The sequence below is a fragment of the Otolemur garnettii genome, unplaced genomic scaffold (assembly GCF_000181295.1).
Source record: "Otolemur garnettii isolate 467f Iridium unplaced genomic scaffold, OtoGar3 scaffold00115, whole genome shotgun sequence".
NCBI lineage: Eukaryota > Metazoa > Chordata > Mammalia > Primates > Galagidae > Otolemur > Otolemur garnettii.
This window is the reverse complement of record NW_003852510.1, coordinates 3,457,687-3,481,150: the sequence shown is the minus strand read 5'-3', so window position 1 is coordinate 3,481,150 and position 23,464 is coordinate 3,457,687. Positions and strand designations below refer to the sequence as shown.

At 36.2% G+C, this 23,464-nt stretch overlaps 1 protein-coding gene across 4 annotated transcripts in view; it reads left to right on the top strand.

Annotated features, from left to right (window-relative positions):
• GPHN (gephyrin) overlaps positions 1-23,464 on the top strand; it is a 642,655-nt gene that overhangs the window by 494,693 nt on the left and 124,498 nt on the right. For 2 of the 4 annotated variants that reach the window (XM_023517593.1, XM_023517592.1), the window contains one exon: positions 14,701-14,802. The exons of the other annotated variants lie outside the window; for them this stretch is intronic. In XM_023517593.1, coding sequence (XP_023373361.1) covers positions 14,701-14,802 — 102 coding nt within the window. The remainder of the gene's footprint in view (positions 1-14,700; positions 14,803-23,464) is intronic. 4 annotated transcript variants of the gene reach the window in all.

Sequence of the window (23,464 nt, the reverse complement as noted above, 5' to 3'; positions counted from 1 at the left end):
TTTCCAGAAGCTTCTAGAATGAACAATAAGATTAGTTACAATCATTATCTTTAAGGAAAAATGTTTTATAGAATAGTATTGACAAAGTGTACTGACAAAAGACAATGGAATAATAATGTTAAGCTAATGAAGATAATAAACTGTGTAATTATAGATGGTTTCACATACCAGGGTTTTTCTTGGTAGTCATTCTTTACTCTGAGCTGAAAGATAAGCCATTAGCATTTGGGAGTGTGATTAGTCCATACCATCACCTCCAATTGGGATATCTCACAGTAGTATATTGAGTATCTGGGGGAAGTTGTGAAAGTATTATTTTCCTATTCTATTGTATTAGAAACATCTGCACCATGCTACACAAATATGTAAAGAATTATCCTCTGAGTTTATGATCCGTTTCTTAGCCAGAAGCCAAGATTATCCAAATTAAGCCAAGAGAATAGATCTCATCCCCAATCTCAACAGATAGAGAGTTCTAGTCAATGTACTTAATTTTATGAAGCCAGGTATAGTGGCTTACACCTGTAATCCTAGCACTTTGGGAGGCCAAGGCAGGAGGGTTACTTGAAGCCAGGAGTTTGAGAGCAGGGCAGCATAGAATCTCTGAGAGTTTTACTAATTTGATTTTTAGAATTATGTTTGTTCTACCTTGCCTGATGATTGGGGATGATATGGACAATGAAATTTCTTACTAAGTAGCAAAGATTTGCAAAACTGTTTAGAAATAGGCCAAATAAAACAAGAGTCTCAATCATCAGAGAGAGACATCAGAATTCTCCAGGTTGCAAACACAAAATAAAGCAATTTTTGTCACTGTTAGAATTGTTCTCTGTCAAGGAAAGGATTTAGTTCATCCCAAGAGTAAACAATGGCCGAGAAATACTCTGGTCTAAACCCACTTTAAAGAACAGTTTTGTTACATCCAGTTTAAAGATATTCCCTGGGGGCCCTGAGGTTTAGGTTTTTGGCCCTGTCCCACCTTTGTAATTTGACCAGGATTGTGTTGGTGACAGATGAGACATAGTAAAGCTTTCCTAGCAATATTAATTATGTACAGTAGAAAATCTGTTTTTGTAGTTGTCCTGATCCATTCATGCTGCTATGCAAATTTCTGGAGGATGCTCCAGCAGGTTCACTATCTGGTGAGGACTTGGTCTTTTTTTTTTTTTTTTTTGAGACAGAGCCTCAAGCTATTGCCCTGGGTAGAGTGCCGTGGCCTCACAGGTCACAGCAACCTCCAATTCCTAGGCTTAAGCGATTCTCTTGCCTCAGCCTCCCAAGTAGCTGGGACTACAGGCACCCACCACGACGCCCAGCTATTTTTCAGTTGTAGTTGTCATTGTTGTTTGGCAGGCCACAGTCTGGATTCAAACCCGCCAGCTATGGTGTATGTGGCTGGCGCCCTAGCTGCTTGAGCTATAGGAGCTGAGCCAGGACCTGGTCTTTGTAAGATATCATCTTGAACATGCCTTCCTTCAGAGTTGGATACTGGGCTCTGCACCTGTGGCTCAAGTGGCTAAGGCGCCAGCCACAGACACCTAAGGTGGCGGGTTCAAATCCAACCTGGGCCCGCCAAACAACAATGACGGCTGCAACCAAAAAATAGCCCGGCGTTGTGGCGGGCACCTGTGGTCCCAGCTACTTGGGAGGTGGAGGCAGGAGACTTGCTTGGCCCAAGAGTTGGAGGTTGCTGTGAGCTGTGATGCTATGGCACTCTACCCGGGGGGACAGCTGGAGGCTCTGTCTCAAAAAAAAAAAAAAAAACAGAGTTGGATACTGTGTCCTCAGGTTGTAGAAGGGGTATACCCAGAGTAGGAAGTTATTGAAGAACTAATTTTGACTCATGGAGGGTCTGTTCATGTTTGGTGCCCAGGAAAGAGGTTCAGTTTCTAAGTACTTGGTTTAGTCATATAGTGGCATGGCAGTTTCAGAAAAGTTGGGAATGCATTGCCCCCATTGCCTCCAATAGTCGATGAGAGCTAGGAATCCTCTTAATTAGATTCCAGATGGGTTTAGAAGAATTTAAGAGACTTTTTCTTTTTTTTCTTTCTTTCTTTTTTTTTTTTAAACAGTTTTATTTTCTCTTGACCAAGGAATTTCTTAGGGAAGTACTTTTGGAACCTGAATTTCTTGGGGATATTTCTTCATACCAATCTGTTTCCTTTTTGTTCTAAGGCACCCCTCAAATAAATAATTTTGTTCATATCAAAAGTTCCTCAGGGTGACCACTTTAATTCTTCCTTAGCCAACAAAGGAATTTTCAAATCAAGAGTCTACTGCAGTAGTAGAAAGGAGGTCTCAGTCTTGAGTAGGTCTCCCTGGGACCTCCAATATTGTTGAATGCTGACTTCTCACAAATGATTACCTCATTTAAGGGGAACACTACCTTAGCAGAGTCTTCATTGCATTTCAGTGTGGGTTTAATGTTGGAATGTTTATAAGATATTGAAGTCAAGTATAAGTTGAGCTTTTCACTAGCATAGCTAAATTAAAAGTGATCAAGATCATGATAAAATAGTTTAGAACTGATGGAGATAGCAAGGCAAGAAGCGTGAGAGAGAGAGAGAAATGAAGAGAGAGAAAGATTTATTTTTAATTTTGGCCATTCTGCTCTACAGAATAAAATTTGCATATAAGAAAAAACCTAAGCAGAGCTCAAATTGAAGCAAAGGGGCAGTGGTAACTCCAAGAAATCCTATGGGGATCTACAGTAATAAAAACATATTAAATTTTTAGTTTTAACATAATAGATTTTTGATGTATTAATCTCACTTAAGTTTAATCTTCAGGTATAAGTCAGTATAAGTGCCAGTACGTAGTTAGGGCTTATGATAATAACAACCTACCTAACCAGGTAGGGAGAAGGATTATTTTTTAGAGAACCAAGTCAATGCAAATCTGAAATAAACTAAAGCAGTTTACTTTATTCATATTTGGATTCCACTAGAGTCAGAGATGAAGTGTCATCTTCTATTCCAAGAATGAAGTCTTCAGTTAATGTTTTGATTCTCTGGATTAACTGATAACCATAGGGACACAGGGTCTATAATATCTCTAACTCATAGGATTTTTTTAGAAGCATCAAGTGAATCACCATTGGATGCCAAATTTCATACAGAATAAATCATCAATCAATGTCCTTCCTCTTGATCTTTCTATTAATATAAATATAAATATAAAATTAGCCATTTAAAAGTGAACAATTCAAGGGTATTTAGTAAATCTGTAGTGTTATTCAACCAGCCCCTCTACTAGTTCTGAAACAGTTCCATCACCCTGAAAGGAAACCCCATGTTTCCATTAAGCAGTTATTCTTCATTTCTTTCTGTCCCCAGCCCCTAGGAACCACTAATCTGTTTTCTGTTTCCTAGGGATTTATTTACCTGTTCTGTATATTTCTTATACTTGGAACCATACAATATGTGATATTTTATGTATCGATTCTTTTATTTAGCTTAATGTTTTCAAGGTTCTTTAATATTGTAGCATGCATCAATATTTCATTCCTTGTTATTACTACATAATATTCCATAGTTTTTGCCCCACATTTTGTTTATCCATTGATCATTTGATGGACAGGTAGTTGGGTTATTTCCACCTTTTGGCTATTTTGAAGAGTGCTCCTATAAACATGTGTAAACCTATTTGTTTGTGTACTTGTTTTCAGTTATTCTGGTTATATACCTAGGAGGTAGAATTTCTGGGTCAGACAGTAACACTGTGTTTACTTTTCTAAAGAACTGCAAACTGTTTTCCACAGTAGCTGAAACATTCTACATGAATGTTCTTCTTTTTTTCTGTTGCAGCCATTCTAGTGGAAGTGAAATGATATCTCGTTGTGCTTTTGATTTTCATTTTCGTAATGACTAATGATGTGGTGCATTTCACGTTGGTTTGTCATTTGTATATCTTTGGAAAATTTTCTCTCAAGGTCTTTTGCCCATGTTAGATTGTGTGGCTTTTTCTTGTTGTAGGAATTTTTTATGTCTTCTAGATATTAGGCCCTTACCAAATAGGTTATTGACAAATACTTTCTCCCATTCCATAGGTCTTTTCACTTTCTTGATAATGTTGTTTCATGAACAAAATTTTTTAATTTTGATGAATTTCAACATTTATAATTTTTCTTAATTTTTATATATATTTTTGCTGATACCCAGTTGTCCCAGTGCCCTTTGTCAAAAGTCTATTCTTTCCCCCATTGAATAATATAGTACCCTGGTCAAAATTTAGTTAACTATACATGCATTAGTTTATTTCTCTAAATTCTATTCTACTGATCTATATGTTTATCCTTATGCCAGTACCACACTGTTTTGACTACCATGGTAAGCTTTGTAGTAAGTTTTGAAACTCTGAAGGGAGAATCTTCTAATTTTATTATTTTGATTTTTCATGACTCCTGGCCATTCCACATGAATTTGAGGATTAGATTTTGCATTTGTGAACAAAAAAATGTCATTGGAATTTTGATAGGGAACACAATGAATTCATAGATTGATTTGGGTAGTATGGCCATGTTAACATATTAAGTCTTTCAATCAGTTTTTCATTTGATTTTAACATGAGGCTCACTTTTACATCTTAGGCATTATTTGTTTTTTCACAGTATAGTAGGCCAACGCACATAATTATCTGGTGGCAATTCTACTTTCATTCCCAGTTACAAAGTAATCCATGTATTTCATTTCTTGAGAATGTTTATCACACAAATATCTCTTTCATTTTCTTGCCTTAGAAGTGAAACTAGCATATTCATATCAAACTTGGGACTAGTATTATCTTCCAGACTCCAGGTACCCCTTCCTAGCTGCCCCTCTACCTCCTCTAGGACAACATAGGCCAGGAAAAGCCCCAGGACCAAGGTAGGCCATGCCATAGCCAGCAGCAGACACCAGAGCCCTATGTCCAAAGTATACCTCCTTCACTTAGAAGGAGCTCCAATCTATAGCTGTGCTCAAGCTACAACCAATACAAGGAAAGGGTGGGGGGCTTAAAAGGTTCTTGGTATATAAACTCTCTTTGATGTTATCAAATGACCTGTCTGAATTCTCCGATTCTTTGGTATCCTTTTTCAAGTTAGCTGTTGATGCTATTGTGTTTTTCATTTCATTTCATTTCATTTGTATTCTTCAACTACAGAATTTCTGCTTAGTTCTTTTTGATTTTTGTCTCTTTGAACTTTTCATTTTGTTCATGTACTGTTTTTCTGGTTTTGTTGAGTTGTCTATCTGTGTTCTTCTCTCATAGCTCACTGAATTACTTAAAATAATTATTTTGTGCTGTGCATGGTGGCTAATGCCTGTAATCCCAGCACTTTTTGAGGCCAAGGTGAAAGGATCACTTGTGGTCAGGTATTCAATACCAGCCCAGGCAACATAGGGTGACCCTATCTCTAAAAAAAGAAAGATTAAATTTTTTTAATAATTATTGCTTTGAACTCTTTGTCAGATAGTTCATAGATCTTCATTTCTTTGGGGTTGGTTACTGAAAACTTATTCTGTTACTTTAGTATGGTAAAGTTTCCTTGAATTTAAAGCTTTTTATTTCCTTGCCCTAATATCTGCACCATTGATGAACCAACTACCTCTTCCAGATTCTATAGACTGGTTTTGGTGGGAACAGACCTTCACCTATATGTGGGTTTGAGGAAGAAGTCTATATGTGGGTGTGAGGGTGAAGGCTCGGTGTGAGGGGAAGAAGTTCTGGCTTCAGTAAAGGCACAGCATCATGGTCGACAAGCAGCTCTGTCAACTGAGGTACCATCAGCAAAGATCACATTGGTGTAGTCAGCAGCCAATGTTTTGGGTATCCACAGCAGTAATGAAGGCTATGGAGTTCTTTAGTAGTGAAGGCTACTGGGATCATCCTGTTCTCTTTTTCTCCAACAAGGGAAATCATAACCTAAAGGATCCCTCTCACTGTAGGTCAGGTTCACAGGCATACATGTGGGTGTACACAGAGTTATACAGGTTCTAGGTCATGTGCACTCCTTCTGTGGTAGTGATTCTAGTATTCTAGGCACTAGTATTCACAGTGATTCTTATTTGAACAAAATATAAAATGAATAAAATAGGAGCTTTGATTTTTTAAATGTGCAAATACAAAACTGTTTCCTCTTTTAATAGATTAAAAGATTTTACTACTTTAGTTGCCATTAACTAGAATAATGATTCAGTTAAGTTGCTACTGAAGTAAGGGATTTTCCATGGCTCTATTTTGAGTAACTGACTCATCATTGCCTTCTTATTCAAGGAACTCTTTTTTCTGCCAAAAATATTCTACCAGTACTCAGACTACAATATTCATCCCTCGTTATTAATAGACTTTTAATTTTTAAATAATTTTATCTCTAAGATATGTTTACTTGAAGACATTACTCTTTTATTGTATACATTCATTACAATGAACAGGATTCAAACAACATAGATTAAATATCATTCATTAAAAATTCCTACTTCAACTATTAAATGAAAAATTTTAGATACAGTAGTTTAACTATAGATCCTGACTTTCTGTGATGTTTTGCTTTTTTATTTCATGTGTAAAAGTTTCCTATTCTTATTAGGTATGTAAGACTTGTATTATAACAAGCTATACACTCTAAATTTGATGCAGTGCTAAATTCAGGCTTACACATAAACAAAGAAAGTGGTTACCTTTTTAGTATATATTCAGGTTCAGTGCATAGTCTACAGGCCTCAAAACTCCTGCCTTCACTGGTTCATCATATAAAAGAATGTACCCTATACAGTCTAACTACCTCTGCTCAAATCTTGGTTTTTTTACTTATTAGCTTTGTGAATTTGGACAAGTACTCAATATCTCTATGCTTCAGCTTTCTTGCCTGTAAAATGTGGTGATAGGAGTATCTACCTCACGGGTTAAGGATTAAATGGTATAATATTAGGTACATAATAATCACTTAATAAATGTTAGCTGCTATTATTATTACCACAAATCCTACTAGTATTGCTATTTTTTGATAATGATAAAACAGGTTAATTTTTATTGACTGTGTTTCAAATACTTTTCTAAATGATTCATAATTCTCACAACAATGACAGCAGATCTTATGAGTAAAATTCTATGTATTTCTGAATTAAATAAGTAAAGGAACTAAAGATTTCATAGTTAAATAAGTTGTTTGTAGATATACTAATAATATGAGCTGGAGCCAGTATTTGAAACCTGGCTCTCTGATTTTATTGCCCACATTTTTAATTTAACATGGTTATCTATGCCAAAATTGTTTTCTTACTACATATGCTATGGAGATAATATGATGCTAGTTATTTTTTTATTTCATTCCTCTGCCTATAATTATTTCCTCTGTCAACCAGTTTATTATTTTCAATAAATCCAAAAGACAGATTTTCAGGGATTGTATATTAATAAAACTAGATATAATAAAACACTGAATTTGACCATAATCAATACCTCTTTTGTAAAAGTGTTACAGTTTTGACTTTTTAATTATAGCCATTCTGACTGGAATAGGATGTTATCTCATTGCGGCTTTAATTTGCATTTCCCTAATGAATCGTGATGTTGAACACTGTTTTTCATATATTTATTGGCCATTTATGTATCTCCTTTTGAGAAATGTCTGTTCCTGTCATTTGCCCACATTTTAATGAGGTCATTTGTTTTTTTCTGTTGAGTTGTTGGAGTTCTTTATATATCCTGGCTATTAGTCCCTTGTCAGATTAATAGTTTATAAATATTTTCTTCCACTTTTTAGAATGTGTCTTCACTCTATTGATTGCTTATTTTGCTGTACAGAAGTTCTGTAGTTTAACATAGTCCCATTTGTCGGCTCGGCACCTATAGCTCAACCGGCTAAGGCGCCAGCCACATACACCTAAGGTGGCGGGTTCGAATCCCCAGCCTGGACCCGCCAAAACAACAATGACGGCTGCAACCAAAAAATAGCCGGGCGTTGTGGCGGGCGCCTGTGGTCCCAGCTACTTGGGAGGCGGAGGCAGGAGACTCGCTTGAGCCCAGGAGGTGGAGGTTGCTGTGAGCTGTAATGCCATGGCACTCGACCCAGGGGGACAGCTTGAGGCTCTGTCTCAAAAAAAAAAAAAAAAAAAACATAGTCCCATTTGTCTATTTTTGTTTTTGTTGTCTATGTTTCTAAAGTCTTAGCCATAAAATCTTTGCCTAGATTAATGTTCTGAAACATTTCCCCCATATTTTCTTTCGGTAGTTTTATAGTTACAAGTCTTATGTTTAAGTCTCTAATCCATTTTGAGTTGATTTTCATATATGGTTATAGATAAGGGTCTAGTTTCACTCTTTTCCATGTGGATATCCAGTTTTTCCAGCACTATTTGTTGATGATAGTGTCCTTTTCCTAATGTATGTTCCTGGCACACTTATTGAAAATCAGTTGATTATAATATGTGGATTTTTTTTCTGACTTCTCTGTTCTGTACCATTGGACTATGTGTCTGTGTCTGTTTTTATGCTAATACCAGGCTGTTCTTAGTATAGCTTTACTATTATATATATTATTGTATGTAATAGTATACATACAAGAATATTCAGTTATTCTTTGTTTTATAATAAACCTTCCTTTTTTTCTTTGTTAGTTTGTTTATTAGTGATGGGGTCTTACTCTTGCTCAGGCTGGTCTCAAACTCCTGAGCTCAAGGGATCCTCCGGCCTCGTCATCCCCAAGTGCTAGAATTACAGGCATGAGCCGCCATACACAGCCACAACTATTCATTAGAATGAAGACATTATCTCCAAAAATTCACTTTTTCAATGAAAATACATTAATTGGAGTAACAATTAAAGTCCATTAGTCTTACATAAACAATTAAAATCCATTAGTCTTACATAAGTTTATCAGGTAATTTGAATGTCACCTCTAAGAGCAGAGTTTGAAGAAAATGAATGTATTTAAGATCATTAATAAGATGTAAAAGGAAGGGAAAACCTAAAGGAAGGCAAATCAAGCTTGCATACATTTTTAAATCACTCCCTTCTTCTTGAAACAATTATATTTCTTGGCTTTTCTTTCTCCTAATGTTCCTTTTAAACTATCTGTTTTTCATGTCTCTACCTTCTGTGAAGGCTTCTTTTTTGGCCTATTCATTAAATATTGATGTTTTTCAGAAGTCTCTCTTAGGCCTTCTATTCACACTCTGTATTCTGCACGAACAAGGTCATCCACTCAAAGTGCCTTCAAATAAGTTAAATTATAACTAAAGCCCCTAAGTTTTCCCTAAACTTTGGACATATATTTCATATCATCTGTTGTAGATCTCTTTGGGGATGTTCCACAAATATCTCATATTCAACATGACTAAAACAAATTTATAATCTCAACCTGCTCTTCTCATATTTTAAGGAGTGAACATCACACCTAGTTGTCCAAACCAAAAATCTTTACAAAGTTTTATCCCCCTTCCTATAACGATTTTTTATCTTTCCAAAATAAACATCTAAACCTGTCATGCTCCTTTGATAACTTTAACTTTGTAAGACCTTCTTATTATTTTTGTGTTAAAACCCAACTCCTTAAAATTACTTATCATCTGGCTCCTGTTTGCCTCTAGTGTTGTCTCTACCACTCCCACCTTGAATTCAGTGCATAGTCATATGAACCTTTCAATTTGCAAATAGCTCCCTCTTTCCCAAAATACTGACTTCACATCTTTTCCAAAGCCTGGACAGCTCCTACTCACCCTACATTTCTTCTAGGAGGCTTTATGTCACCTCCCAAATTTGATCAAATATACCCTCCTATGTTCTTCTCTAGTGTCTTGGAAGCCTGTTTATACTCTATCTTTTCTGATGCCTCTTCCTTTCTACTCTAAGCTTCTTGCAAAACCTCATCTATTTTGCTCACTGATACTATTCCCAAAATCTAGTGTCTCAGTAAATGGGTTGAATGGGTGAGTGAGTAAATAAGTGAAAGGAGTACCTGAAGAAGGCAAAGCAGTCAAAGTATAGCAGAATATCCTAAAAAGGAAATTAGGATAGGAGGAAAGAAAAAAAAATTACCAAAACACTGATGTGCTTATTAAAAATACTATATTTTTTAACTGTACCTTCTCACATTATTTCATGTTCTCACTTTGGCTCTATCCCTTCCTTCATTCTCACTACTGCTATCCAGATTAGGACCTGTTACTTAAATTATCTCTTACAGGGAGTATATTATCAGACTTTTGGTTTTAGTTGTATGCCCTTTAATTTATCCTATATAGATGTGTTCTCCCGTTAATTTTCTTATACCTTGCTACTAAGAAAATTTAAATTTTCCCTTTTTTCATAATCCCCAAGAAAGAGGATTTTGAAGTAATCCTTGGAGAAGTATGCTACTTTCTTGCAGCTCTTATTTTCAGGAAAATTTTTCTCATTCTCTCTTGCCATAATTTAATTCCTTATCCTCCTGATTGGCATTCACTGAATCAAACAGCAGCAGATTACTGTCACTTAGATGATCTTTCTTCATGTAACTAAAGATAATCAGCATTGATTTTCATAAATATTTATTAAGTTATTGTATCTAAGCTCTGTCTCTTTCAACTTTCTCATCTTCTAAATAAATCAACTTTATTCAATTTTCTTTATTATATCCTCATGTTGCTCATTTACTAAGTTCTCAAATTTAGAAAAAAAAAAAAAAACTTTGAGAGGGGTAAAAACTTGCCTATCAGGTATAATGAACACTTACTGGGTGAAAGGCATGCCAAAAGCCCCAACTTAAGCATTATGAAAAGTATCATGTATCAAACACATTTGTACCCCCTTAATATGTTGGGGGAAAGAATGGTTAAACAATAAATAAATAAAAGAAAAAAAGAAACCACAAAAACCTTTCTTTAGAGATAAGGTCTTGCTATGTTGCCCAGGATAGACTCATAAAAGTCCTGGACTCAAGTCATCCTCCCACCTCAGCCTCCTGAGTAGCTGGGACTACAAGCATGTACCACCACACTAGGCTCCTAAATATCACTATTCTATTAGTAAAACCTAGATTTCCTATGTTGTATTTGCTATTCAGTTTAAATTTGGTCTCACTTATCTTATTTTCCCAGATTATCATACTTTTAATTTATATGAAAAATTGTATCATTCATTACTTCTAGTCAATCTTTCTGATTCCTCATTGTCAATATTATAGCTGGTATAGATAGCTAAGAATAGAAAATCCCAGCTCTCATTTCCACACAGAGACATCAACTTCAAAGCAATATGGGACCACAGTACCTTCATGAGAACTTCAGAAAACAGGTAAGAAGTTGTATTACTCCATGCTAGTACAAAGCCACAAACAATGACATTGAAATGGATAAGAAGAATTGTTCTACTTTACTTGTGACCTCTCCTTCCCCAAGTCACTACAGTTTAGCATGGTCAAGAGAGTACGTCTGACTCATGACTTTTCTCTGTGGGGGAAGAACAGAATATGCATCAAACATTCCAGCTTTTCAGAGGGCTGTCCAATGGACTGATTTCTGTCTTACTGCATTGACAGAACCAGCATAGCTTAGACGCCTCCTGGGTGGCTGCTGAAAGTAAGCAAAAATAGAGACAGTTTTGGAGAACTGTCCTAGGGAATGGATTCTGCTTTGACTAGGGTGCTGACAGAAAACTGGCATACTTTGGATGCCTGGGGGCCACTATGAAAAAAGCGTAGGAGTGGCTCCCAGCAACAGTAGTACAGAGCCTGCAGTGCTGTGGTAAAACCAGAGGAGCAAAATATTACACACTTCTGATAAAAGAGACCTGTAAACTTCTAATTGGGAAATAGCATGAATAGTCACGGAGAAGTCACATCCTCCCCAAAAGGTTTCAGAAGCCTCCCAGAATCTCTAGCCAGGCTGACTGTTAAGAGTCTTCCCCTGTATAAAACCAGTCTTTAAAGACTCGGAGACATTAATGTTTTTTCAAATGTATAAAACGCAGCAAAAAAATCACAAGGCATACCAAGAACTAGGGAAACAAACCAAATCAAAGGAACAAAATTTCTAGAAATCCTCCTCAAAGACATGGAAATCTATGATTACCTGGCAAATAAGTCAAAATTATTATCTTTAAAAATGAGACTATCAACAAATATCAATTGTTTAAAAGATCTAAACAGAAATTCTAGAGTGGAAGAATATAGTAACTGAATTTAAAAAATTGTTAGAGTGTTCAACAACAGCTTGATCAGCAAACTCAAACACAAGTCATTTGAAATTATCAAGTCAAAGGAGTAAAAAGAGAAAAATGAGAGAAAGTAACGAAATACAAGGGGACTTATGGAATGTCATCATGTGGACCAGTGTGCACATTATGAGAGTTTCAGAGGGACGAGAGAGAGAAAGAAAGGAACAGAACTTAATTTGAAGACATAATGGTCAAAAATTTCCCATAATCTGAGCAAAGAAATGTATCTCCAAATACTTGAAGCTCAAAGGATACAGCTAGGGTGAGTACATAGACACCCATACCAAGAAATATTATAATCAAACCACCAAAAGTCAATGACAAGGAGAAAATGTTGAAAGAAGCAAGAGAAAAGTAACTTATCATGTCCAAGGGAGCTCCCATAAAAATGTCATTGGATATTTCAGCAGAAACTTTACAGACCAGAAAGGAATAGTATGATATATTCAAAATGCTAAAACAAAAACAAAGGAAAAAATCTGCCTGCAAAGGATACTGTGCCTAGCAAAACTGTCCTTCAAAAATGAAGGAGAAATATATTTTCCTGGATAAGCAAAAACTGAGGGGGTTCATCACAACTAGACCTGGTATATAAGAAATGGCAAAGGGAATTCTGCAAGTTGAAATGAAACTATGCTATGTGAAAGTGTATGAAAATAAAAAGCTCACCAATAAAGAGAAAATATATATATATATATATATATACACATACACACAAATGCAGAATACTATAATAATATAATTGGGGCATATAAAGCACATTTAATTGTCTGACCTAGTATACAAGAGACTATGCTATGTGAAAGTGTATGAAAATAAAAAGCTCACCAATAAAGAGAAAAAAAAAAATATATATATATATATACACACACACACACACACATACAAACAAATACAGAATACTATAATAATATAATTGGGGCATATAAAGCACATTCATGAACTTGTCCTAAAAAAAGTGCTATATACCTCATTGTTAAGTATCATTATGTCACCCTATGTCACCTTCAAGGTACTCCTTTTGGAATACAAGGATGGTTCAATGTATAAAAATTAATAACTGTAATATACCACATTAAAAGAACAAAAATCACATCTCAGTTGATGCATAAAAGCATTTTACAAAATTCAAAAACCTTTCATGATAATAACAAACAAGATAGAAGGTAATTATTTCAACATAATAGAGGTCATATACGAAAAGGTCACAACTAACATCCTGCTCAATGGTGAAAAGCTGAAAGTTTTTTCTCTAAGATCAAGAATAAGGCAAAAACACTTATTTTTATTTTTGCCACTTTTATCCAATATGCAGGGTGACCAAAAGTTTAACATTAGGCAAGAGAAAGAAATAAAAGGTACTCCAATTTGAAAGGAAGAAATAAAATTATCTCTATTTACGTATGACATGATCTTACAAATAGATAACCCTAAAAATTATTCTCGTTCTCTCCCTCTCTCCTTCTCTCTCTCACATACACACAAATACTGTTAGAACTAATAAAAGAATTCAACAAAGTTGCAGAATAGAAAATCATGCAAAAAGCAGTTGCATTTCTATATACTAACAGTGAACAGATAACAATTTGAGAAGGAAATTAAGAAAACCCATTCATAATAATATCAAAAAGAATAAAATACTTAGGAATAAACTTAACTAAGGAAATGAAAATAGCTAAAAGAAGTTGAAGACTCAAGTAAATGGAAAGACAGCCCATGTTCACAGATTATAAGACTTAATACTGTTAAGACTTACTGTTGTTATCCATACTACCCAAAGCAATATACACATTCATTGTAACCCCTATCAAAAAGCCAATCACTTTTCTTATTAGAAAATTACACCCTAAAATTCATGTAGAGTATCAGAGATCCTGGTATACCTAAAACAATATTGAAAAAGGACAAAGCTAAAAGCCTCACACTTCCTAATTTTAAAACCTATTACAAAGCTGCACTAATCAAAAATAGTATGGTACTGGCATAAAGATAAATATACAGACCAATAGAACGGAAAATGCAACCTAGAAACAACCTCTCCTATATATGATTTTCGATAAAGGGTACCAAAACCACTCAATAGAGAAAAGACAGTTTCCAACAAACATCTCTATCCTTATGCAAAATAATGAAGATGGACTCTCATACCATACACAAAAATTAGCTCCAAGTGGATCAAAGATCTAAACATAAGACCTGAAACTATAAAACTCCTAGAAAAAATATGGAGAAAGCTTTCCAACGTTATAATGGGAAATGATCTCTTGGATATGACACCAAAAACAGACAACTAAAGCAAACATAGACAAAGGGGACTACATCATACTTAAAACTTTGAACATCAAAGGACACACCAGAATGAAAAAGCAACTACAGAATGAGAGAAAATAATCACATATGTGATAAGCAGTTAATATCCAGAATATACCATATTTTGCCATGTATAACATGCTCCCATGCATAACGCAACCCATGTTTTTGGCCCAAACTTTCAGGAAAAAATATTTTCGTTTTAATTTTTTAAAGGAGGGCGGAAGTGGCCGCGCAGTGGCGCCTCCTTCTCTCGCGAGAGGTGGGAGGCATGGAGCCAGCCGCTGTGGAGAAGCCGGGAGCGAGCCCAGGTGGCAGGTGAGAGTTGTCCAGACAACCTGAGCGCCCAACCTCCCCCAACCGTCCTCTCCCACCTTACCCTTGTCCCCACATCCTCTCATTTCCTTTTACCACCCATGTCTATTGGTGGGAATGTTGCCACCACAGTTGTTCCACTGAGAACCCCAGCAGGCTTATTTCCCAGGAAGCTGATGTGAGAAGCTAGGGCAAGCCCTGATCGTCCTGGGCTACTGATAGCAGATCCCTCCCCTTTCTAGGATGCCTGATCCCTCACACAACTGGCCCCATTTGAGGCCCCCGGGACACCAGGCTGAGAGGAAGCCTTCCCTGCTGATAGCTCAGTGAAGTACTCTGCATTTACATTTCTGTTTAGTGACTAGACCATGACCACCTTGAGCCATTCAGACCTTGGGCATTTAGCATGAATGCATAACACCAGCCTTTCTCACACTTACAAATTCTACAAATAAGTCAGTGACATGGTGAAAATAAGACCTCCTGATCCACACCCAAATACACTGAATCAGCTCTTGAGGAGGAAGGCCTGGTTATCCATTCCATTAGCAAGCATTCTAGATGGTTCTTCCTACTGGCAAGTTTGGAAAATTATACCAACTCAACACCTTGTAGGTTCACCAAATTCTACAATACTAAACCTCTAAATGTTTAACTTATGTGACCAGCTTTATGCCTTGTATGTCATCCTCTCCACCTCTGTCCTATAACCTCATTGGGCAATTCCTCATTCTCTAAAAGTGTTTTCAGACCTCTATGATTTTGTTTATTCTGTTTCTCTAGTTTCAGATGTTCCTTCCCTTTTTCTCATTTATTAAAGAGCAACTAAATTGTCACCTCCTCTGTGAAGCCATACATTTTGTACCCTCGGAATTAGTTATTCCCTTTTCTTTATTATCATACACAGTATTTTGTTTGTAGCTTAAAACACAAGCATAGATACAGTCTTTTATTTTTCCTTAATATACAGACTTATTTGTGTATGTTTCATGAAAGATTGAGGAAGATCAGAATCTTGTCTTATTCATTACAACATTACTCCCTATGCTTAATACAGACAGAAGATATTGATTCATATTTACCTAATGCAATGAAGGGGAAGTCCAGTACCTAGTATGGTACAGGAAGAAGCACACTAGACTAAAAATCAGGAGATCTGGTCTTTTAATCTTGATGCTATTTATTTAGAGATGGATATTGAGCAAATCATTTATGCTTTCTATGGTAGAATTTGTCATCCACAAGAAATCTATAAAGATTTGGGTGTCACTGTCATGCTTAAAACCAATGTCCTATTGGCTTATGTGATAAAGTTACATAAATGATTTTTCATTGGCTTACATGATAAAGTTCAAACTCCAAAGCCTAGTATTAAGTGGCCTCAAGGATCTAGTTTTAGCAATTTTTCTAGCCTAAACTCCCACTGATCCCCAATAAAAACCCAGTGCTTTAGCCCGATCTCTGCATTCTTCTCTAAACCTTTAGCAGTTGTTCATTCAGGGTCCTGGCAAGAGACAGATGGTATACTCAAAAGATAATGAAGGAATATTTAATAAAGAAACTAAAACAGAGTGGTCAAGGTTAAGGAAAACAAGAAAAGAATAACTTTTGAAAAAAGCAACAGCAGGAATTGTTGCTGTCTCCAAACCTCATGGAACCAGAGAAAGGCACAATTACCTGAAAAGATTCATAGCTTTTAGAGCACTATCTCACAGAATCAGCGGGCTTCAGTAGAGAGACATAATTCTGCCAACCAGAAGAGAGATAGCCAAAGGAATAAATACTTTGCACTCTTCTGGTCTCCATTCTCCTGCCAATGAATGCCTCCCATTGGCTGAACTCAAGCAGAAGACACAAGGAGAAGGAGATTGTTGATCCTATCCATACATGCCAGCCTCAATGGCACAGAATAGGGTAAAGAAGAGTGGAAAGTGATGTAGGGGAGAAAATCTAGCACAGCTGCTTTATTCAGACTATTCTCCCCACCTGAACTCAATTCTATTTAGCTTAGATTAAGACTCTAATTAAAAATATATTAAGACTAGTTAAAATAATTTTGATTGAAAATAACATTTAGGAGAGCTAACCATACTCTAGTCATTCTGACACAAAGATGGGGAAGAGAGTGGGCAAGTTGGAGAAGGAGGGGAATAAGGGAAAGAATAAGCCGGATGGAAAACTTAGCAGATCTTGACTTCAAGTTGGCCAATATAGGCTTTGCAGATAAACCTAAATGTCATCCTAATAGTAAGGTCTGGACCTTATTATAAAGGCCACTAGAGGAATTTAAACATGGAAATGACAAGGTCAAATCTGAACTTGAAAAAAACATGAACTCTGAAAAAACATGTACTACTGTGTGAAGAATGGAGTGAGTCTGGGCAGGATCAGAAGCAGAAATCTGATAGAACCTGAATTAAAGCTGAAGCAATAGAAATAGACAGATTTCTGAAATATTAAGAAACCAAAACTGACAGGATTGAGAACTAGGCACAAAAAATAAGTTAAGAATGACCTGCAGTTTCAAACTAGGGCAACTATATAATTTATACTATTCTATACTGATAACACATTATCTTCAAAGTTTTGAGAAATAAGCAAGTGTTTGCTAGTTGTGCTGGAAGGTGAAGGGTAACTGAGAGGTGTATGAAAAAATGCTGTGTACTGCAAATTACTGAGTTTGCTGTGGCTAGAATAAGGGTATGTGTAAAAGCAAAGGGTGGGTGATGAAGGAAGAGAAAGGCCAGATGGTGAAAAGATTAAAGTTATATCCCTAGTGCAGTAGGAAGCTTTTGATAATTAAAAACGCAGTTAACACACTTACCTGCCATGCAAGTTGTACAGGCAGTCCCCCAGATGATGTAGGTTTGTTCTTAAATTGAATTTGTATGTAAGTTAGAACAGGTACATTAACCTATTATAATAGCCTTTGTACATAAGTGTGGGTCGTGTGTCAGTGGGGTGTTTGTAACTTGGGGACTTCTTGTATTTAATTCACACTAGTTTTGAACCTAGGGCCTCATGAAGCTGTGAAACCTCTGCTCATTTTTGTCACTAGCAATCTAGAGGTCTCTCCCACCTTCTGTCACCCTGCTCCAATTGGCCACCCTGCATGCCACACATGCTGAACTATGTTCTTCAATTACCATAACTTCCGATTGCACATTTTGCCTTGAATGTGCACCTGGTAGCACTTTGAAAAAAATCAATAGGATAGTAAATAGCAACATTACATTGTTACACATACTTAGGGATATGATTCAGAGGTTGTCATCCAGGACCACCCAAGGTCCACTTCAGACACAATGAAACATGTTGTGGAATGACAAAAGACTTAATTCTCAAAAAGAAATGCAATATGTATGTCATGAGTCACATACAACTCACATAAGTGTGCAGTATAAAAATTCTAGCACTGCATGAGTTGCATATAACTCATTGCAGAAAACAATAAAAAAATCATTAAATTAGGATTGTTTTATTTCCTAAGTTTTTATTCTGTCTTCATAATAAAACACCATAGCCCCAAGAAAAAATGGATTTTTTTCTTAGTATGGCAGTAAATATAAATAAATATATTTTTTCTTTTTTTTTTCTTTTTTTTTTTTTTTTGAGACAGAATCTCAAACTGTTACCGTTGGTGGAGTGCCGTGGCATCACAGCTGGCAGCAACCTCCAACTCTTGGGCTTAAGTGGTTTCTCTTGCCTCAGGCTCCCAAGTAGCTAGGACTACAGGCACCTGCCACAACACCCAGCTATTTTTTGGTTGCAGTTGCCACTGCTGTTTTAGCTGGCTGGGGCTGGGTTTGAACCCACCACCCTCAGTATATGAGGCTGGCACCCTACCCACTGAGCCACAGGTGTCACCCTAGCAGTAAATATATTAAAGCAGATGCTGTTGAGAAATTTTCCTGAACCTTCAGAATTTGGACCATGATGAAATTTTCCTGAACCCCCAGAATTTGGCTGGGGTTGATTAAAAAACAATTATTTCAACTCAAAAGGCATTTATCAGAAGTTTTTAAAGTGATACAGTGTCATTGTCAAATCTGAATAATACAGAAAAAAGAAAAAAGTCATTCTCATTCCTACTACATGAAGATCACAAAGATTCAGATTATTTCCAGTGCCCAGTAAATATAGAATAAATAACTACATAGTTTCTACTACATGGAAAATGCTTTAAAAGGTAGATCCCTCGATCTCACTTGCTCTTTTTACTGCTCCAACAGTAACAGGAATAGGTAGAAGGATCTACCTTTTAAGGTATTTTTCATGTAGTAGAAACTATGAAACAAGAAAACAGAAACAGAATACGAGTAATCAGTAAGCACCAGCAGACATCAATTAATCCAACATACTAGCTCTTAGTTCCAAAGCACTTACAAAGAAAACCTTTTGGGGGAAAAGGTGTATGCCATGAGAGTGTATGTGCCAGGTCTCATTAGGCTATGTTTTAAATTTAACCTTTGTTTGTGATCACTTTTTTCCCCTCAAATACTGTGGATTTTCTTTGACATTTTTTCTTCAAAGTATAAAAAGTATGAAATACAAACAGTCCCTTGAGTTACATACTTAGAATTGTACAGTTCAAGGATTATAGAGCTATCTACACACTGATAAATCCCATGAAATTTTAGATAATTTATTAATATACAAAATATCAGGGCACAGAAAGAACTAAAACCCACATCTTTTTTTACACATAAGATTCAATTAAAGAAACAATCATTTTCACTCTCTTCTGTATCTTATATTATACACTTATTGAAATATTCCTATATAATAATGTTTGATCTCACTCTTTCAGGTCAGGTTTTGTAGATTTCTCTTTTCATTATCAACATTGACTCAATCTTCACATTTGAGAAAGACCCTGCTTCATTCTCTGTGATCACCTATTCTAAGTTTTCCTTTCCCAACTCTACCAGTCAGCATTTACCAGGTGCCTAAAGATTATGGTTGACATTGTTTACATCTTACAAAAGATATTAACTGAAATTGACTTTTTTATTAGTAGTTGATGTTACTATTTACAGTGGAGGTTCTGAAAGTTGAAGTTTTATGTGCTTAAACTTAATAATATAACACCAACATATAGGGTGACTAAGATTGACTAAGGGAAATGCAACTTTGTGAGCTGATAAAATAAATGCCTTTAACTGCAACGGTAACTTTTAACTTCTGTGGGTCCATTTTCCTAAGGCATCATAGTGACTAGTTAATGTTTGGAAAGGGCTTTATAAGGTATTTGACAAGTACAACTTTTTGAAATATTACAGCTTAAATTTCTTTTAAAAAGTTACTTTTTCTCTACTTTTTATTTAGAGAATATTTGGAACAAGGAATTAGTGAAGAAAACAATTCTGAATTTTGTATTTTAATGCTAATGGTATTTACAATGAAAATATTCTAAATATAGGGCAGCGCCCTGTGGCTCAGTGAGTAGGGCACCTGCCCCATATACCAAGGGTGGAGGGTTCAAACCCGGCCCCGGCCAAACTGCAACAAAAAAATAGCCAGGCGTTATGGCGGGCACCTGTAGTCCCAGCTACTTGGGAGGCTAACCAAGAGAATCACCTAAGCCCAAGAGTTAGAAGTTGCTGTGATGTTTGCACTTGACGCTACAGCACTCTTCTGAGGGCAACAAAGTAAGACTCTGTCTCTAAAAAAACAAAAAGGAAAGAAAATATTCTAAATATAGACTGACCACAAAAATACTTATGCTTCTATTAATGCCTGTAAAATTATATCCTAACATGCTCTTTCTTTGAGAAATGAGAATTCTCAGTCTTTTGAAGCATAACAAAGCAAGCTATAATTCAGAGGTCCAAAAGAGGGCACCAAACCAGAAAATAGACAGCAAGACAGAAGTAAATGAACTAAGGGATTCCAGATCAGATACTACACAAACTCTGTAGTTCATATTCCTGAATCAGAATGACAGCAAAGCAAAAGCAATGAGGAGAAAGATCTGATGAAAAAGGAGTATAAGAAAGGGGAAGATTGTATCTAAATCTAGTATTTTACTATGGCGGCAATAACCAGCTTAAGGTGTTTATATAATACAAGAGCTGTTAATAAGGGCAAGAACCCAGGGATTCTAATCTGAGGCTTTTTCTCAAGAGCCCTCAGTCTTTAAGAATACCTCGTAGTGAAGCCCAGAGACCATCATGAAAAGCTCCTGCTGATCATCTGAAGCTACCTCAAGTCAAAAGGCTTTGTTTGCCTTTGTAAAACTGTTTGCACTTGACTCCTTTATTTATAACTTTAAAACATTTTATCCTTTTTAGTGTTATATTACCCAGTCTATATTGTCATTATATCTTCTAATACCACTTTATTTTTTCACTGTTATTTTTTAGCACAATCTCTCAGCTTTTCCCATTACTGGTGAACCTTGATGTGAACCTTGATCAGTTGGTGAAAGTGGTATCTTCCACTGTAAAATTACAGTGTAAGATAATTTAAGTGTAAATTGTTATTCCTTTGTAGTTAATAGTATTTTGTAGAATATACTATGGAAACATATAAATATATTGTTTTTCTAGAGGCTTTTACCTTCTAGTTTTACCATCAATTGATGATTTTTCCCTAAACCAATTATTACTATGATGGTTGCCAAGTGATGTTTTTCTAATTCCAACATTTCTTCATTTAACAGTTGGTCTCCTATTGTAAGAATAATTTTTAAAAACCATTATGTTGGCTCGGCGCCTATAGCTGAACCGGCTAAGGCGCCAGCCACGTACACCTAAGCTGGCGGGTTCGAATCCCCAGCCCGGACCCGCCAAACAACAATGACGGCTGCAACCAAAAAATAGCCGGGCATTGTGGCGGGCGCCTGTGGTCCCAGCTACTTGGGAGGCTGAGGCAAGAGACTCGCTTGAGCCCAGGAGTTGGAGGTTGCTGTGAGCTGTAATGCCACAGCACTCTACCCAGGGGGACAGCTTGAGGCTCTGTCTCAAAAAAAAAAAAAAAAAAAACCATTATGTTTATATTATTATGTTTATGGATTCTTTTATTAAACAGATTAAAATCTCTTATTATCCTAATTTATTTTGATAATCAAGTTGAACCAGGTCTGGCCAGAGGGAGGCTTTTGAAGCTTGCTCTAAGATCCTTTTGACATTTCCATCACTATTTGAGGATTTTCTTATGAGAAAAAGCTGGAAAAGAACAGGAATAATTTCCTAGGAAAACAGAAGAATGAGAGAAAAGTTCTAGGCAGAAAGAATATCATACGCTGTGGCAGGAAACTGAAATAATACAGTATATTCTGAAATCTACAGTATTATCAATTTTCTAGGTGAAGAGATTTATATGAAGCAAGGAAGTTTTATATACTATTTTAAGGAATTGTAGTTTTATTCCTAGAGTGATAATGAACTATTGATATAAATTAAAGAACTAACATTTTGTGAAGCAATGCCTGTTTCATCATCTTGATGTACAAAAATCCCAGGAGAATTTTAGTAATTTCTATTCAGCTCTAGCAAATAGCAGTCCTTCCAGCCATGCTTTCTAGGTTTTTACAAAAATGATATGAGCCTCATTATCTTGAATATGCATGTAGAAAAACTTACATATTAAAATGAGGACAAGAAATTTTTTCAGAGGTATAAAGTGCCTTATGGTCCTAAGCCTCTGAATGTTACCATTGCCATTGCTTCCCTAGAGCTTTGAAACCATTTTTTCTTAATTGGTGAGATTTATATGAAAGACTAAATGCTTTGTACAGCTATAAATTCTAATCTTTGCTGTTTAAGTGTCCTGAGAAAGCTATGTACATATTCATCACCTTAGATGGTTTGCTATTCAGAAAGATCCAGGAAGTTGATATATAAAGAATTCAAGCTATAAATACTATCTGAAATAGAAATGGTAATATTAATAGGGAAGAACTAGTTTCAAGATTTACAGCATGTCCAAAGAATGAATAATGACATACATTTTAGATAGTTTAGAGAATCTTCTTACTGATTGTCTTGAAGAGTAAAATTTCTTCATGAGGTTTTGAATCTAATCAAAAAGAATGTATATGAACATCTTATTTCTACTATATTCTGCTTCATAATCTGAAAGCATCTTTCCTTTATTTACTTTAAAAAATAGATTTTCAAACCAAGATGAAACACTGTATGTTAAAAATTAATAAAATCAAGTATGGTGGCTTACACCTGTGATCCTAGCACTTTGGAAGGCTGAGGTGGGAGGACTGCATGAGACCAAGAGTTCAAGACCAACCTGAGTAAGAGCAAAAGCCTGTCTCTACAAAAAATAGAAAAATTTACCAGGCGTGATGGTGCATGCCTATAGTCTAAGCTACTCAGAAGACTGAGGCAGGGGTATCACTTGAGCCCAGATGTTTGCAATTGCAGTGAGCTATGATGATATGGTACTCTAGCCTGGGATACAGAGCATGAACATCTCTCAGTTAAAGACCAGCCTGACGGCTTGGCGCCTGTGGCTCAACCGGCTGGGGCGCCAGCCGCGTACACCTAGGGTGGCGGGTTCGGGTCCCCGGCCCGGACCCGCCGGGCAACAATGACGGCTGCAACCAAAAAATGGCCAGGCGTTGTGGCGGACGCCTGTGGTCCCAGCTACTTGGGAGGCGGAGGCAGGAGACTCGCTTGAGCCCAGGAGTTGGAGGTTGCTGTGAGCT